Here is a 17,233-nt window from a genome sequence, read left to right as displayed (position 1 = left end):
CCCCCCCACCCCCCCCCCCCCCCACCCCCCCCCCCCCCCACCCCCCCCCCCCCCCACCCCCCCCCCCCCCCACCCCCCCCCCCCCCCACCCCCCCCCCCCCCCACCCCCCCCCCCCCCCACCCCCCCCCCCCCCCACCCCCCCCCCCCCCCACCCCCCCCCCCCCCCACCCCCCCCCCCCCCCACCCCCCCCCCCCCCCACCCCCCCCCCCCCCCACCCCCCCCCCCCCCCACCCCCCCCCCCCCCCACCCCCCCCCCCCCCCACCCCCCCCCCCCCCCACCCCCCCCCCCCCCCACCCCCCCCCCCCCCCACCCCCCCCCCCCCCCACCCCCCCCCCCCCCCACCCCCCCCCCCCCCCACCCCCCCCCCCCCCCACCCCCCCCCCCCCCCACCCCCCCCCCCCCCCACCCCCCCCCCCCCCCACCCCCCCCCCCCCCCACCCCCCCCCCCCCCCACCCCCCCCCCCCCCCACCCCCCCCCCCCCCCACCCCCCCCCCCCCCCACCCCCCCCCCCCCCCACCCCCCCCCCCCCCCACCCCCCCCCCCCCCCACCCCCCCCCCCCCCCACCCCCCCCCCCCCCCACCCCCCCCCCCCCCCACCCCCCCCCCCCCCCACCCCCCCCCCCCCCCACCCCCCCCCCCCCCCACCCCCCCCCCCCCCCACCCCCCCCCCCCCCCACCCCCCCCCCCCCCCACCCCCCCCCCCCCCCACCCCCCCCCCCCCCCACCCCCCCCCCCCCCCACCCCCCCCCCCCCCCACCCCCCCCCCCCCCCACCCCCCCCCCCCCCCACCCCCCCCCCCCCCCACCCCCCCCCCCCCCCACCCCCCCCCCCCCCCACCCCCCCCCCCCCCCACCCCCCCCCCCCCCCACCCCCCCCCCCCCCCACCCCCCCCCCCCCCCACCCCCCCCCCCCCCCACCCCCCCCCCCCCCCACCCCCCCCCCCCCCCACCCCCCCCCCCCCCCACCCCCCCCCCCCCCCACCCCCCCCCCCCCCCACCCCCCCCCCCCCCCACCCCCCCCCCCCCCCACCCCCCCCCCCCCCCACCCCCCCCCCCCCCCACCCCCCCCCCCCCCCACCCCCCCCCCCCCCCACCCCCCCCCCCCCCCACCCCCCCCCCCCCCCACCCCCCCCCCCCCCCACCCCCCCCCCCCCCCACCCCCCCCCCCCCCCACCCCCCCCCCCCCCCACCCCCCCCCCCCCCCACCCCCCCCCCCCCCCACCCCCCCCCCCCCCCACCCCCCCCCCCCCCCACCCCCCCCCCCCCCCACCCCCCCCCCCCCCCACCCCCCCCCCCCCCCACCCCCCCCCCCCCCCACCCCCCCCCCCCCCCACCCCCCCCCCCCCCCACCCCCCCCCCCCCCCACCCCCCCCCCCCCCCACCCCCCCCCCCCCCCACCCCCCCCCCCCCCCACCCCCCCCCCCCCCCACCCCCCCCCCCCCCCACCCCCCCCCCCCCCCACCCCCCCCCCCCCCCACCCCCCCCCCCCCCCACCCCCCCCCCCCCCCACCCCCCCCCCCCCCCACCCCCCCCCCCCCCCACCCCCCCCCCCCCCCACCCCCCCCCCCCCCCACCCCCCCCCCCCCCCACCCCCCCCCCCCCCCACCCCCCCCCCCCCCCACCCCCCCCCCCCCCCACCCCCCCCCCCCCCCACCCCCCCCCCCCCCCACCCCCCCCCCCCCCCACCCCCCCCCCCCCCCACCCCCCCCCCCCCCCACCCCCCCCCCCCCCCACCCCCCCCCCCCCCCACCCCCCCCCCCCCCCACCCCCCCCCCCCCCCACCCCCCCCCCCCCCCACCCCCCCCCCCCCCCACCCCCCCCCCCCCCCACCCCCCCCCCCCCCCACCCCCCCCCCCCCCCACCCCCCCCCCCCCCCACCCCCCCCCCCCCCCACCCCCCCCCCCCCCCACCCCCCCCCCCCCCCACCCCCCCCCCCCCCCACCCCCCCCCCCCCCCACCCCCCCCCCCCCCCACCCCCCCCCCCCCCCACCCCCCCCCCCCCCCACCCCCCCCCCCCCCCACCCCCCCCCCCCCCCACCCCCCCCCCCCCCCACCCCCCCCCCCCCCCACCCCCCCCCCCCCCCACCCCCCCCCCCCCCCACCCCCCCCCCCCCCCACCCCCCCCCCCCCCCACCCCCCCCCCCCCCCACCCCCCCCCCCCCCCACCCCCCCCCCCCCCCACCCCCCCCCCCCCCCACCCCCCCCCCCCCCCACCCCCCCCCCCCCCCACCCCCCCCCCCCCCCACCCCCCCCCCCCCCCACCCCCCCCCCCCCCCACCCCCCCCCCCCCCCACCCCCCCCCCCCCCCACCCCCCCCCCCCCCCACCCCCCCCCCCCCCCACCCCCCCCCCCCCCCACCCCCCCCCCCCCCCACCCCCCCCCCCCCCCACCCCCCCCCCCCCCCACCCCCCCCCCCCCCCACCCCCCCCCCCCCCCACCCCCCCCCCCCCCCACCCCCCCCCCCCCCCACCCCCCCCCCCCCCCACCCCCCCCCCCCCCCACCCCCCCCCCCCCCCACCCCCCCCCCCCCCCACCCCCCCCCCCCCCCACCCCCCCCCCCCCCCACCCCCCCCCCCCCCCACCCCCCCCCCCCCCCACCCCCCCCCCCCCCCACCCCCCCCCCCCCCCACCCCCCCCCCCCCCCACCCCCCCCCCCCCCCACCCCCCCCCCCCCCCACCCCCCCCCCCCCCCACCCCCCCCCCCCCCCACCCCCCCCCCCCCCCACCCCCCCCCCCCCCCACCCCCCCCCCCCCCCACCCCCCCCCCCCCCCACCCCCCCCCCCCCCCACCCCCCCCCCCCCCCACCCCCCCCCCCCCCCACCCCCCCCCCCCCCCACCCCCCCCCCCCCCCACCCCCCCCCCCCCCCACCCCCCCCCCCCCCCACCCCCCCCCCCCCCCACCCCCCCCCCCCCCCACCCCCCCCCCCCCCCACCCCCCCCCCCCCCCACCCCCCCCCCCCCCCACCCCCCCCCCCCCCCACCCCCCCCCCCCCCCACCCCCCCCCCCCCCCACCCCCCCCCCCCCCCACCCCCCCCCCCCCCCACCCCCCCCCCCCCCCACCCCCCCCCCCCCCCACCCCCCCCCCCCCCCACCCCCCCCCCCCCCCACCCCCCCCCCCCCCCACCCCCCCCCCCCCCCACCCCCCCCCCCCCCCACCCCCCCCCCCCCCCACCCCCCCCCCCCCCCACCCCCCCCCCCCCCCACCCCCCCCCCCCCCCACCCCCCCCCCCCCCCACCCCCCCCCCCCCCCACCCCCCCCCCCCCCCACCCCCCCCCCCCCCCACCCCCCCCCCCCCCCACCCCCCCCCCCCCCCACCCCCCCCCCCCCCCACCCCCCCCCCCCCCCACCCCCCCCCCCCCCCACCCCCCCCCCCCCCCACCCCCCCCCCCCCCCACCCCCCCCCCCCCCCACCCCCCCCCCCCCCCACCCCCCCCCCCCCCCACCCCCCCCCCCCCCCACCCCCCCCCCCCCCCACCCCCCCCCCCCCCCACCCCCCCCCCCCCCCACCCCCCCCCCCCCCCACCCCCCCCCCCCCCCACCCCCCCCCCCCCCCACCCCCCCCCCCCCCCACCCCCCCCCCCCCCCACCCCCCCCCCCCCCCACCCCCCCCCCCCCCCACCCCCCCCCCCCCCCACCCCCCCCCCCCCCCACCCCCCCCCCCCCCCACCCCCCCCCCCCCCCACCCCCCCCCCCCCCCACCCCCCCCCCCCCCCACCCCCCCCCCCCCCCACCCCCCCCCCCCCCCACCCCCCCCCCCCCCCACCCCCCCCCCCCCCCACCCCCCCCCCCCCCCACCCCCCCCCCCCCCCACCCCCCCCCCCCCCCACCCCCCCCCCCCCCCACCCCCCCCCCCCCCCACCCCCCCCCCCCCCCACCCCCCCCCCCCCCCACCCCCCCCCCCCCCCACCCCCCCCCCCCCCCACCCCCCCCCCCCCCCACCCCCCCCCCCCCCCACCCCCCCCCCCCCCCACCCCCCCCCCCCCCCACCCCCCCCCCCCCCCACCCCCCCCCCCCCCCACCCCCCCCCCCCCCCACCCCCCCCCCCCCCCACCCCCCCCCCCCCCCACCCCCCCCCCCCCCCACCCCCCCCCCCCCCCACCCCCCCCCCCCCCCACCCCCCCCCCCCCCCACCCCCCCCCCCCCCCACCCCCCCCCCCCCCCACCCCCCCCCCCCCCCACCCCCCCCCCCCCCCACCCCCCCCCCCCCCCACCCCCCCCCCCCCCCACCCCCCCCCCCCCCCACCCCCCCCCCCCCCCACCCCCCCCCCCCCCCACCCCCCCCCCCCCCCACCCCCCCCCCCCCCCACCCCCCCCCCCCCCCACCCCCCCCCCCCCCCACCCCCCCCCCCCCCCACCCCCCCCCCCCCCCACCCCCCCCCCCCCCCACCCCCCCCCCCCCCCACCCCCCCCCCCCCCCACCCCCCCCCCCCCCCACCCCCCCCCCCCCCCACCCCCCCCCCCCCCCACCCCCCCCCCCCCCCACCCCCCCCCCCCCCCACCCCCCCCCCCCCCCACCCCCCCCCCCCCCCACCCCCCCCCCCCCCCACCCCCCCCCCCCCCCACCCCCCCCCCCCCCCACCCCCCCCCCCCCCCACCCCCCCCCCCCCCCACCCCCCCCCCCCCCCACCCCCCCCCCCCCCCACCCCCCCCCCCCCCCACCCCCCCCCCCCCCCACCCCCCCCCCCCCCCACCCCCCCCCCCCCCCACCCCCCCCCCCCCCCACCCCCCCCCCCCCCCACCCCCCCCCCCCCCCACCCCCCCCCCCCCCCACCCCCCCCCCCCCCCACCCCCCCCCCCCCCCACCCCCCCCCCCCCCCACCCCCCCCCCCCCCCACCCCCCCCCCCCCCCACCCCCCCCCCCCCCCACCCCCCCCCCCCCCCACCCCCCCCCCCCCCCACCCCCCCCCCCCCCCACCCCCCCCCCCCCCCACCCCCCCCCCCCCCCACCCCCCCCCCCCCCCACCCCCCCCCCCCCCCACCCCCCCCCCCCCCCACCCCCCCCCCCCCCCACCCCCCCCCCCCCCCACCCCCCCCCCCCCCCACCCCCCCCCCCCCCCACCCCCCCCCCCCCCCACCCCCCCCCCCCCCCACCCCCCCCCCCCCCCACCCCCCCCCCCCCCCACCCCCCCCCCCCCCCACCCCCCCCCCCCCCCACCCCCCCCCCCCCCCACCCCCCCCCCCCCCCACCCCCCCCCCCCCCCACCCCCCCCCCCCCCCACCCCCCCCCCCCCCCACCCCCCCCCCCCCCCACCCCCCCCCCCCCCCACCCCCCCCCCCCCCCACCCCCCCCCCCCCCCACCCCCCCCCCCCCCCACCCCCCCCCCCCCCCACCCCCCCCCCCCCCCACCCCCCCCCCCCCCCACCCCCCCCCCCCCCCACCCCCCCCCCCCCCCACCCCCCCCCCCCCCCACCCCCCCCCCCCCCCACCCCCCCCCCCCCCCACCCCCCCCCCCCCCCACCCCCCCCCCCCCCCACCCCCCCCCCCCCCCACCCCCCCCCCCCCCCACCCCCCCCCCCCCCCACCCCCCCCCCCCCCCACCCCCCCCCCCCCCCACCCCCCCCCCCCCCCACCCCCCCCCCCCCCCACCCCCCCCCCCCCCCACCCCCCCCCCCCCCCACCCCCCCCCCCCCCCACCCCCCCCCCCCCCCACCCCCCCCCCCCCCCACCCCCCCCCCCCCCCACCCCCCCCCCCCCCCACCCCCCCCCCCCCCCACCCCCCCCCCCCCCCACCCCCCCCCCCCCCCACCCCCCCCCCCCCCCACCCCCCCCCCCCCCCACCCCCCCCCCCCCCCACCCCCCCCCCCCCCCACCCCCCCCCCCCCCCACCCCCCCCCCCCCCCACCCCCCCCCCCCCCCACCCCCCCCCCCCCCCACCCCCCCCCCCCCCCACCCCCCCCCCCCCCCACCCCCCCCCCCCCCCACCCCCCCCCCCCCCCACCCCCCCCCCCCCCCACCCCCCCCCCCCCCCACCCCCCCCCCCCCCCACCCCCCCCCCCCCCCACCCCCCCCCCCCCCCACCCCCCCCCCCCCCCACCCCCCCCCCCCCCCACCCCCCCCCCCCCCCACCCCCCCCCCCCCCCACCCCCCCCCCCCCCCACCCCCCCCCCCCCCCACCCCCCCCCCCCCCCACCCCCCCCCCCCCCCACCCCCCCCCCCCCCCACCCCCCCCCCCCCCCACCCCCCCCCCCCCCCACCCCCCCCCCCCCCCACCCCCCCCCCCCCCCACCCCCCCCCCCCCCCACCCCCCCCCCCCCCCACCCCCCCCCCCCCCCACCCCCCCCCCCCCCCACCCCCCCCCCCCCCCACCCCCCCCCCCCCCCACCCCCCCCCCCCCCCACCCCCCCCCCCCCCCACCCCCCCCCCCCCCCACCCCCCCCCCCCCCCACCCCCCCCCCCCCCCACCCCCCCCCCCCCCCACCCCCCCCCCCCCCCACCCCCCCCCCCCCCCACCCCCCCCCCCCCCCACCCCCCCCCCCCCCCACCCCCCCCCCCCCCCACCCCCCCCCCCCCCCACCCCCCCCCCCCCCCACCCCCCCCCCCCCCCACCCCCCCCCCCCCCCACCCCCCCCCCCCCCCACCCCCCCCCCCCCCCACCCCCCCCCCCCCCCACCCCCCCCCCCCCCCACCCCCCCCCCCCCCCACCCCCCCCCCCCCCCACCCCCCCCCCCCCCCACCCCCCCCCCCCCCCACCCCCCCCCCCCCCCACCCCCCCCCCCCCCCACCCCCCCCCCCCCCCACCCCCCCCCCCCCCCACCCCCCCCCCCCCCCACCCCCCCCCCCCCCCACCCCCCCCCCCCCCCACCCCCCCCCCCCCCCACCCCCCCCCCCCCCCACCCCCCCCCCCCCCCACCCCCCCCCCCCCCCACCCCCCCCCCCCCCCACCCCCCCCCCCCCCCACCCCCCCCCCCCCCCACCCCCCCCCCCCCCCACCCCCCCCCCCCCCCACCCCCCCCCCCCCCCACCCCCCCCCCCCCCCACCCCCCCCCCCCCCCACCCCCCCCCCCCCCCACCCCCCCCCCCCCCCACCCCCCCCCCCCCCCACCCCCCCCCCCCCCCACCCCCCCCCCCCCCCACCCCCCCCCCCCCCCACCCCCCCCCCCCCCCACCCCCCCCCCCCCCCACCCCCCCCCCCCCCCACCCCCCCCCCCCCCCACCCCCCCCCCCCCCCACCCCCCCCCCCCCCCACCCCCCCCCCCCCCCACCCCCCCCCCCCCCCACCCCCCCCCCCCCCCACCCCCCCCCCCCCCCACCCCCCCCCCCCCCCACCCCCCCCCCCCCCCACCCCCCCCCCCCCCCACCCCCCCCCCCCCCCACCCCCCCCCCCCCCCACCCCCCCCCCCCCCCACCCCCCCCCCCCCCCACCCCCCCCCCCCCCCACCCCCCCCCCCCCCCACCCCCCCCCCCCCCCACCCCCCCCCCCCCCCACCCCCCCCCCCCCCCACCCCCCCCCCCCCCCACCCCCCCCCCCCCCCACCCCCCCCCCCCCCCACCCCCCCCCCCCCCCACCCCCCCCCCCCCCCACCCCCCCCCCCCCCCACCCCCCCCCCCCCCCACCCCCCCCCCCCCCCACCCCCCCCCCCCCCCACCCCCCCCCCCCCCCACCCCCCCCCCCCCCCACCCCCCCCCCCCCCCACCCCCCCCCCCCCCCACCCCCCCCCCCCCCCACCCCCCCCCCCCCCCACCCCCCCCCCCCCCCACCCCCCCCCCCCCCCACCCCCCCCCCCCCCCACCCCCCCCCCCCCCCACCCCCCCCCCCCCCCACCCCCCCCCCCCCCCACCCCCCCCCCCCCCCACCCCCCCCCCCCCCCACCCCCCCCCCCCCCCACCCCCCCCCCCCCCCACCCCCCCCCCCCCCCACCCCCCCCCCCCCCCACCCCCCCCCCCCCCCACCCCCCCCCCCCCCCACCCCCCCCCCCCCCCACCCCCCCCCCCCCCCACCCCCCCCCCCCCCCACCCCCCCCCCCCCCCACCCCCCCCCCCCCCCACCCCCCCCCCCCCCCACCCCCCCCCCCCCCCACCCCCCCCCCCCCCCACCCCCCCCCCCCCCCACCCCCCCCCCCCCCCACCCCCCCCCCCCCCCACCCCCCCCCCCCCCCACCCCCCCCCCCCCCCACCCCCCCCCCCCCCCACCCCCCCCCCCCCCCACCCCCCCCCCCCCCCACCCCCCCCCCCCCCCACCCCCCCCCCCCCCCACCCCCCCCCCCCCCCACCCCCCCCCCCCCCCACCCCCCCCCCCCCCCACCCCCCCCCCCCCCCACCCCCCCCCCCCCCCACCCCCCCCCCCCCCCACCCCCCCCCCCCCCCACCCCCCCCCCCCCCCACCCCCCCCCCCCCCCACCCCCCCCCCCCCCCACCCCCCCCCCCCCCCACCCCCCCCCCCCCCCACCCCCCCCCCCCCCCACCCCCCCCCCCCCCCACCCCCCCCCCCCCCCACCCCCCCCCCCCCCCACCCCCCCCCCCCCCCACCCCCCCCCCCCCCCACCCCCCCCCCCCCCCACCCCCCCCCCCCCCCACCCCCCCCCCCCCCCACCCCCCCCCCCCCCCACCCCCCCCCCCCCCCACCCCCCCCCCCCCCCACCCCCCCCCCCCCCCACCCCCCCCCCCCCCCACCCCCCCCCCCCCCCACCCCCCCCCCCCCCCACCCCCCCCCCCCCCCACCCCCCCCCCCCCCCACCCCCCCCCCCCCCCACCCCCCCCCCCCCCCACCCCCCCCCCCCCCCACCCCCCCCCCCCCCCACCCCCCCCCCCCCCCACCCCCCCCCCCCCCCACCCCCCCCCCCCCCCACCCCCCCCCCCCCCCACCCCCCCCCCCCCCCACCCCCCCCCCCCCCCACCCCCCCCCCCCCCCACCCCCCCCCCCCCCCACCCCCCCCCCCCCCCACCCCCCCCCCCCCCCACCCCCCCCCCCCCCCACCCCCCCCCCCCCCCACCCCCCCCCCCCCCCACCCCCCCCCCCCCCCACCCCCCCCCCCCCCCACCCCCCCCCCCCCCCACCCCCCCCCCCCCCCACCCCCCCCCCCCCCCACCCCCCCCCCCCCCCACCCCCCCCCCCCCCCACCCCCCCCCCCCCCCACCCCCCCCCCCCCCCACCCCCCCCCCCCCCCACCCCCCCCCCCCCCCACCCCCCCCCCCCCCCACCCCCCCCCCCCCCCACCCCCCCCCCCCCCCACCCCCCCCCCCCCCCACCCCCCCCCCCCCCCACCCCCCCCCCCCCCCACCCCCCCCCCCCCCCACCCCCCCCCCCCCCCACCCCCCCCCCCCCCCACCCCCCCCCCCCCCCACCCCCCCCCCCCCCCACCCCCCCCCCCCCCCACCCCCCCCCCCCCCCACCCCCCCCCCCCCCCACCCCCCCCCCCCCCCACCCCCCCCCCCCCCCACCCCCCCCCCCCCCCACCCCCCCCCCCCCCCACCCCCCCCCCCCCCCACCCCCCCCCCCCCCCACCCCCCCCCCCCCCCACCCCCCCCCCCCCCCACCCCCCCCCCCCCCCACCCCCCCCCCCCCCCACCCCCCCCCCCCCCCACCCCCCCCCCCCCCCACCCCCCCCCCCCCCCACCCCCCCCCCCCCCCACCCCCCCCCCCCCCCACCCCCCCCCCCCCCCACCCCCCCCCCCCCCCACCCCCCCCCCCCCCCACCCCCCCCCCCCCCCACCCCCCCCCCCCCCCACCCCCCCCCCCCCCCACCCCCCCCCCCCCCCACCCCCCCCCCCCCCCACCCCCCCCCCCCCCCACCCCCCCCCCCCCCCACCCCCCCCCCCCCCCACCCCCCCCCCCCCCCACCCCCCCCCCCCCCCACCCCCCCCCCCCCCCACCCCCCCCCCCCCCCACCCCCCCCCCCCCCCACCCCCCCCCCCCCCCACCCCCCCCCCCCCCCACCCCCCCCCCCCCCCACCCCCCCCCCCCCCCACCCCCCCCCCCCCCCACCCCCCCCCCCCCCCACCCCCCCCCCCCCCCACCCCCCCCCCCCCCCACCCCCCCCCCCCCCCACCCCCCCCCCCCCCCACCCCCCCCCCCCCCCACCCCCCCCCCCCCCCACCCCCCCCCCCCCCCACCCCCCCCCCCCCCCACCCCCCCCCCCCCCCACCCCCCCCCCCCCCCACCCCCCCCCCCCCCCACCCCCCCCCCCCCCCACCCCCCCCCCCCCCCACCCCCCCCCCCCCCCACCCCCCCCCCCCCCCACCCCCCCCCCCCCCCACCCCCCCCCCCCCCCACCCCCCCCCCCCCCCACCCCCCCCCCCCCCCACCCCCCCCCCCCCCCACCCCCCCCCCCCCCCACCCCCCCCCCCCCCCACCCCCCCCCCCCCCCACCCCCCCCCCCCCCCACCCCCCCCCCCCCCCACCCCCCCCCCCCCCCACCCCCCCCCCCCCCCACCCCCCCCCCCCCCCACCCCCCCCCCCCCCCACCCCCCCCCCCCCCCACCCCCCCCCCCCCCCACCCCCCCCCCCCCCCACCCCCCCCCCCCCCCACCCCCCCCCCCCCCCACCCCCCCCCCCCCCCACCCCCCCCCCCCCCCACCCCCCCCCCCCCCCACCCCCCCCCCCCCCCACCCCCCCCCCCCCCCACCCCCCCCCCCCCCCACCCCCCCCCCCCCCCACCCCCCCCCCCCCCCACCCCCCCCCCCCCCCACCCCCCCCCCCCCCCACCCCCCCCCCCCCCCACCCCCCCCCCCCCCCACCCCCCCCCCCCCCCACCCCCCCCCCCCCCCACCCCCCCCCCCCCCCACCCCCCCCCCCCCCCACCCCCCCCCCCCCCCACCCCCCCCCCCCCCCACCCCCCCCCCCCCCCACCCCCCCCCCCCCCCACCCCCCCCCCCCCCCCCCCCCCCCCCCCCCCACCCCCCCCCCCCCCCACCCCCCCACTTGCCCCCCCCACCCCCCCCCTCCCCACCCCCCCCCCCCCCCCAACCCCCCCCCCCCTCACCCCCCCCCCCCCACCCCCCCCCCCCACCCCCTCCCCCCCCCCCCCCCCCCCCCCCCCCCTCCCCCCCCCCCCCCCCCACCCCCCCCCTTCCACCCCCCCCCCCTCCCCCCCCTTCCCCCCCCCCCCCCCCCAAACCCCCCCCCCCTTTCCCCCCCCCCCCCCCCCCCCTCCCCCCCCCCCCCCCGGCCCGGCGCCCCCCCCCCCCCCCCCACCCCCACCAATTGGTCATGCTGGAAGGGGCTGATGGGAATTGTAGTCCATAACATCTGGAGTGCCAAAGGTTCGCCACCACGGGCCTAGGATCTCTAAGTAGAATCTGTTTTCTGCTAACGATGCTCACTGGGTGACCTGAAGCCCATCATACCCTCTTAGCCTCACAAGGTTTATTAATTTTGATTGTTAGGTCACTCTTTCCTCCTCAGTGTGGACATAACATCATTTCCCCCTTCTCTATTACATCTGCACAACTATCACTCTGTGAGGCAGGTTAGGTGAGAGAGAATGACTAGGCCGAAGTCATCCAGCAAACTTCCAACAGACCGATAATTGAACACTGGATACACAGATGTTGAATCAGCAGTGTGATGCAGCGGCCAAGAAAGCCAATGTGATTCTGGGCTGTATCAATAGGAGCATAGTGCCTAGATCGAGGGATGTAATTGTACCTCTCTATTCTGCATTGGTTAGACCTCACATGGAATATTGTGCACTGCAATTCAAGAAGGATATTGACAAGCTGGAACAGGTCCAGAGGAGGGCAACCAAAATAGTGAAAGATCTGGAACCCATGCCCAACAAGGAGAGACTTGGGGAGCTGGGTATGTTTCGTTTGGTGAAGAGGAGGTTAAGAGGTGACCTGATTGCCATGTTTAGATATTTGAAGGGATGTCAGGTTGGTGAGGGAGCAAGCTTGTTTTCTGCTGCGCCAGAGACTAGGACCAGAAGTAATGGGTTCAAGGTGAAAGAAAAGAGATTCCACCTAATCAGCAGGAAAAACTTCCTGACAGTAAGGGCTATTCGAAAGTGGAATGCACTACCTTGGGGTGTGGTGGAGTGTTTAAAGAGAGGCTGGATGGCCATTTGACAGGAGTGCTTTGATTAAATGTTCCTGCATTGCAGGGGGTTGGACTTGATGGCCCTTGGGGTCCCTTTTGACTCTATGATTCTATGTTAATCTGACATGCCAGCTACTACATCACGCTATGTAAAGGACAAAATGGGGAAGGAAGAATCTCATATATTTCTTGAAAGGCAGTATAAAAATTCAATGGTTCATGTCTATTCCTTCATGTCTATTTTTTTTTAAAAACCTGGCATCAAGTCACAGCTTTCTGGGTGACCCCACACGGCTTTCGAGGCAAGAGACCTTTGGAGGTGGTTGGCCGTTGCTTGCCTCCATGTCACAATCCTGGTATTGCCTGGAAAACTCCCATTCAACTACTAGCCAGGGTCTAACCTGCTTAGCTTCTGAGATCCGATGAGACAATGCTAGCCTGGGGTAACCAGGTCAGGGGAGGATTATATAAAAGACTAGCGGGTTCGGCCACGCGTTGCTGTGGCAATTGTCCTTCTCATCACAGTCCGCAATCCACACAGATGTCCATGCAGGTCCAATGATCCCCAGCGTAGCCCTTTGGGAGCAGCAGTGGCATAGTGGCTAACAGCAGGTGCACTCTGATCTGGAGGAACCAGGTTTGATTCCCAGCTCTGCCGCCTGGGCTGTGGAGGCTTATCTGGGGAATTCAGATTAGCCTGTGCACTCCCCCACACACCAGCTGTGTGACCTTGGGATAGTCACAGTTCTTCTGAGCTCTCTCAGCCCCACCCACCTCACAGGGTGTTTGTTGTGAGGGGGAAGGACAAGGAGATTATAAGCCCCTTTGAGTCTCCTACAGGAGAGAAAGAGGGGATATAAATCCAAACTCTTCTTCTTCTTCTAGCAAGACCCTGTGCAACTCACCAATCAAACAATGGGGACCGACAAGGCGTTCCAAATTTCTCCCCCCAGGCTGTGTTCCCAAGCAGGCAGCACAATCAGGAAGTAGGAGAGTTGGTCAAACCTGGAGCACAAATTGCACCCTAGAACAACAAGCTATCCCTCAAATTTAAAAAAGAAATGGGACAGAAAAGCCATATTGAACCGCTCCTCTCTTCTGAAGGGGAAAGTGTACGCCAATTCCTCCCTGCAACCTACAGCACGGTGCCTTCACCCATTTCGGATTTACCAATTAATCGGAGGACAGTTTTAATTAATGACTCCAGCCCTCGGCTGATTATAATTCCCCGGCGGGAAGTCAACAAAAGCTTACAGTCCTACTTCTTTGGCACACACCAGCTCAAACGGCCATTCTCCCCCCCCCCCAAATCCCCTCATTTCGTGGGAGAGGAAGAAGGAGAACCAGCAGGTGGGCACCGTGCCCGGCCATGCATTCACACAGAACTCCGGCAAAACAAACAGCATCTGCGGTCCTGGATTGGTGGCGGTGGAGAACTGCAGACAGCTGCCTCGTCCCGCACTGACACATTCATTAATACAGGATGAAATGGAAGCTTTGCTTGCAGCCAATCAAACGGGACAGGCGGGGAGTCTTCAGAGGACGCTCTGATGATCCTTCTGGAATGAGAGCGCCTGGCTAGACGTTCATCATCTCCAAAGTAGCTCCGCGTATGACAGGCTCGAACGGCTGAGAACTCTGGAGATGCACGCATTTGCATGTATTTGTTTGTGTCCCACTTTTCTCCCCAGTGAGGAGCCAATGGGGCTTAGAACCAGGGTTGGCAGGCCCCCTCCGGCCACCAGTGGGAGACGAGCATGGCCAGATCCAGGTTAGGAAACACCTGGAGATTTGGGGATGGAGCCTAGGGAAGAGAGGGACCTTAGTGGGGCACAATCAGAGGCAAAATCTAGGGAAAATATAACCTGGTGCAAAATCTCTCCCCCCCCCCCGGTATGGGCAAGGGGGAACTGCACCTGGGGCATGCGTGCGCCCTGAGTCTCTGCCACACCCCCACCATGCTCCGGAACGTCCCTGGAACACCCCCTCCATGCTCCGACCATGCCCCCATACCGGCAAGCGCCTGGGGCATTGTGTCCCCCTACACCATTGGCGCTACGCCACTGGCAGCCGCCCTCCCATACCACGGCCAAACAATTTTTTTTGCACCAGGTCTTGAAGTCAGTGTATGACACAGGGGGGGGGGGAGGAGGAGGGGGTGATTTTCAGCGCCCCACGTGACTAAGTGGCCAAAGCCCGGATACATTTGACCCCATATGTGCCCCTGGGTGGTACGCCCCTGTTTACAATGCTACATAGTCTACCTTCCAAAAGATCCATTTTCTCCAGGGAATCCCATCCCTGAAGTATGGAGATGAGCTGCAATTCCAGGGGATGGATCCCTGCATCCAACCTAGACATTTTAAGATAACATGAAGATGTGGAAACTGTGACCCAAGTTCAGTTGGAAGGTGAAATGTATGGTATTATATCCCAGAGAAGTCCCTCTCCAGACCCTGCCCCCTCAGGCTCCACCCCACATATCTCCAGGTACTTCCCAACCCAGAACTGTCAACCCTGGTGATCAGGGTTCCAGGATTTGGCCCCAACCTGTCCCCTTCTCTCAGTGGCCCTAAATACGGTCCGCTTATTTCAGTTCTGAAATCAAATAGATTTTATTTCCTAGGCCTTATGCGGACGGAGTAGGGTAGGTCAGCAGCGGGGAGCTCACAATCTTCAGGCTCTACCCCTCCCAGAAAATTACAGCTTCTGGACTCCTTGGGAGCATGCCGATGATTACAATCCACATCGGACAGCGCAAAATTGGCGCACGTGGTTAAGCATTAAATCAACGAGGGACTCAAAACCTAGCACCAAACAAGCTTTTTCCATAATGTATAGAGGGCACTTCCTCTCTGTCTCTCTAAAATTGCGAAAGGAAACCAAGGTCCTCTGCAAAATGTCAGCCAGTCAGGATATAATTTATAGATTAATTGTTTGCTACAGGAATATCTTTTTAAATAAATTAAATGGAAATTAGAATATAGAGAAGGAGTACCTTTAAAACTAAGTTTGTTGTTTGTGAATGATTAGAAAGAATTTATGAGGTTCTTGAGGGAAGTCTTTTAGAGGAGGTAAACGTTCTGTGCTTTGTGTGCTATATGCATGATAAAAATGTTGTTTAGTTATTAGCGTTTGTGCTAGAAATGCTACGTAGATAATTCATGGAGGTTTGTTTAGCCTACTTTCTACCTTCTGGTATTTTGTTTTTCTCTCCTTTTTTTCTTATTCGTAATGATTGTGGTTTGAGTGTAGTATAAGAGTTTTTGTATGTAGGGCAATCTATTAATTTTGAGGTTTCATTTACTATATATATTAGAGCAGTGGTTCTCAACCTGGGAGATGGGACCCCTTTGGAGGTCGCACGACCCTTTCACAGGGGTCGCCTGGGACTCTCTGCATCAGTGTTCTCCATCTGTAAAATGGATAAACGTTAGGGTTGGGGGTCACTACAACATGAGGAACTGTATTAAAGGGTCGTGGCATTAGGAAGGTTGAGAACCACTGTATTAGAGTATGTATGATAATTCTGTGAAATAACAGGCAATATATATATATGTGTGTGTGAAATAACAGGCAATATATATATATATATATATATATTTCTGAAAGGTGCACGCCAGGCAGTCAGAAAGTGTGAACAGGAGAATGAAACTTGTGAAGGGAGGTGGTGGTACCTTTTGTGTGCAGCTGTGTTGTCTAACAAATGTAGCCTGAGCTCTGGAGCAGTGACCAAAGATCAATGGCTAGGCGAGCTGCCGCTTGCTGGCTTCTCTGCTTGCACGTGTTTTGCAAGCATGAAAACAAATGATTATAACCAGGCTTTAACCCCCTTAAGTGCAGGAGCCAGAAGAGACAATTAAAAGGGAAGGCTGGTACAAGATACATACAAGCACCCCAGTTGCACAAGCAATTACAAATTGGATTCTAACACCCAGAATCCAGAGTGTTTAGTCAGTCTAGTACTCCTGATGAGACTGCTCCTGGTGCCTATAAATTTCACATCGTTTCCAATTAAGGGGACATTTTATTATCCGCGCTGTCTGGGAGAGGAGAGATTGGGGTCATAGCAGCACCCCTCCCGATATGTGCAATCATTGTAACATGTACAGACACCTGAATGCCCAGGGGGAATGGACAATAATAACAGTAGTAGTGTAGCAGTAGCAGTAGCCATCTGACCTCACCCCACCCTGCTGTTTCTCTGACATGAAATGACCCCATAGGAGCTGCTCTTAGGCCCATTAGCAGAGGTGGGATCCAGCAGGTTCTCACAGATTCCCGAGAGTAGGTTACTAATTATTTGTGTGTGCCGAGAGAGGGTTACTAATTGGTGATTTTGCCACGTGATTTTTGCCTTAGTTACGCCCCTCCTCTCAGCAGTAGCGCGCAGAACTTGAAGCAGTCTAGCAGGAGGTGCACCGGAGTGCGTGGCAGCCTGTGCCTGCGTGCATTTGTTTCCCGCCCAAGGACCGGCGCAGCGGCTGTGTCCTTGCCACAGCCTTGCCCAGGAATGCCCCGCCCCCGGAATGCCCAGCCACGCCCCCGTCGTGCCCCACCCAGCCCCATTGGCGCTACGCCACAGTTTGAATCCCACCACAATGGGAACCTGTTACTAAAATTTTTGGATCCCACCACTGCCCATTAGGAAAAGTTACAGTTTCTGACAATCTATGTGTACATTTATTTATTTCACTTATAAACCACCCCTACCTATATAGGCTCAGAGCAGCTTACAACTATCAATTAGATTAAAAAAACACACAATAAAGCAATACAATGGATAGATATTTCCGCCTGCATCTCAGCGCCATTAAACACCAGCCAAGGGGACTAAAACATCATTTAAACATTCAAACTATCCAAATCCAAATAATTTATTTACGGTCGACGACCAGAACACATTCAAACTATAATCCCCTTAAACGTCAGAGACATTTGTACCACGTACTGAAAGGGAAGGGGAAGCGGAAAGAGCAAGGGAAAAAGGAGGTCAGCTTGTTAAAACACTGTTATTGTCTTCCGCCACAGGCCTGGTAGAACTGCTCTGTTTCACAGGTCCTGCAAAATTGTCCCCACAGGGCCTGGGTCTCACTTGACAGACAGTTCCACCAAACTGGGACCAGAGTCGAAACGGAACAAACGGTGGCTCCGCAGGTCCATTTCAGGCCAGGAAAATGATGCTGCAGGAGGCATAAGCCCCCTTCTTCCCACGTGCTACCGTCCCTATCCAAATTACGTCCCCGAGTGTC

General features: G+C 77.5%; 1 protein-coding gene across 1 annotated transcript in view; it reads right to left on the bottom strand.

Moving 5' to 3' along the window:
- Positions 1–14,013, bottom strand: part of LOC125444007 (MAGUK p55 subfamily member 2-like) — a 51,305-nt gene extending 37,292 nt beyond the window's left edge. Inside the window, exon 1 of the mRNA XM_048516447.1 lies at positions 13,939–14,013. Coding sequence (XP_048372404.1) covers positions 13,939–14,013 — 75 coding nt within the window. The remainder of the gene's footprint in view (positions 1–13,938) is intronic.
- Positions 14,014–17,233: the final 3,220 nt, after the last annotated feature.

The sequence above is a fragment of the Sphaerodactylus townsendi genome, linkage group LG15 (genome assembly GCF_021028975.2).
Source record: "Sphaerodactylus townsendi isolate TG3544 linkage group LG15, MPM_Stown_v2.3, whole genome shotgun sequence".
Lineage (NCBI taxonomy): Eukaryota > Metazoa > Chordata > Lepidosauria > Squamata > Sphaerodactylidae > Sphaerodactylus > Sphaerodactylus townsendi.
Note: the sequence above shows the minus strand (reverse complement) of the source record. Positions and strands in the feature narration are given on the sequence as shown.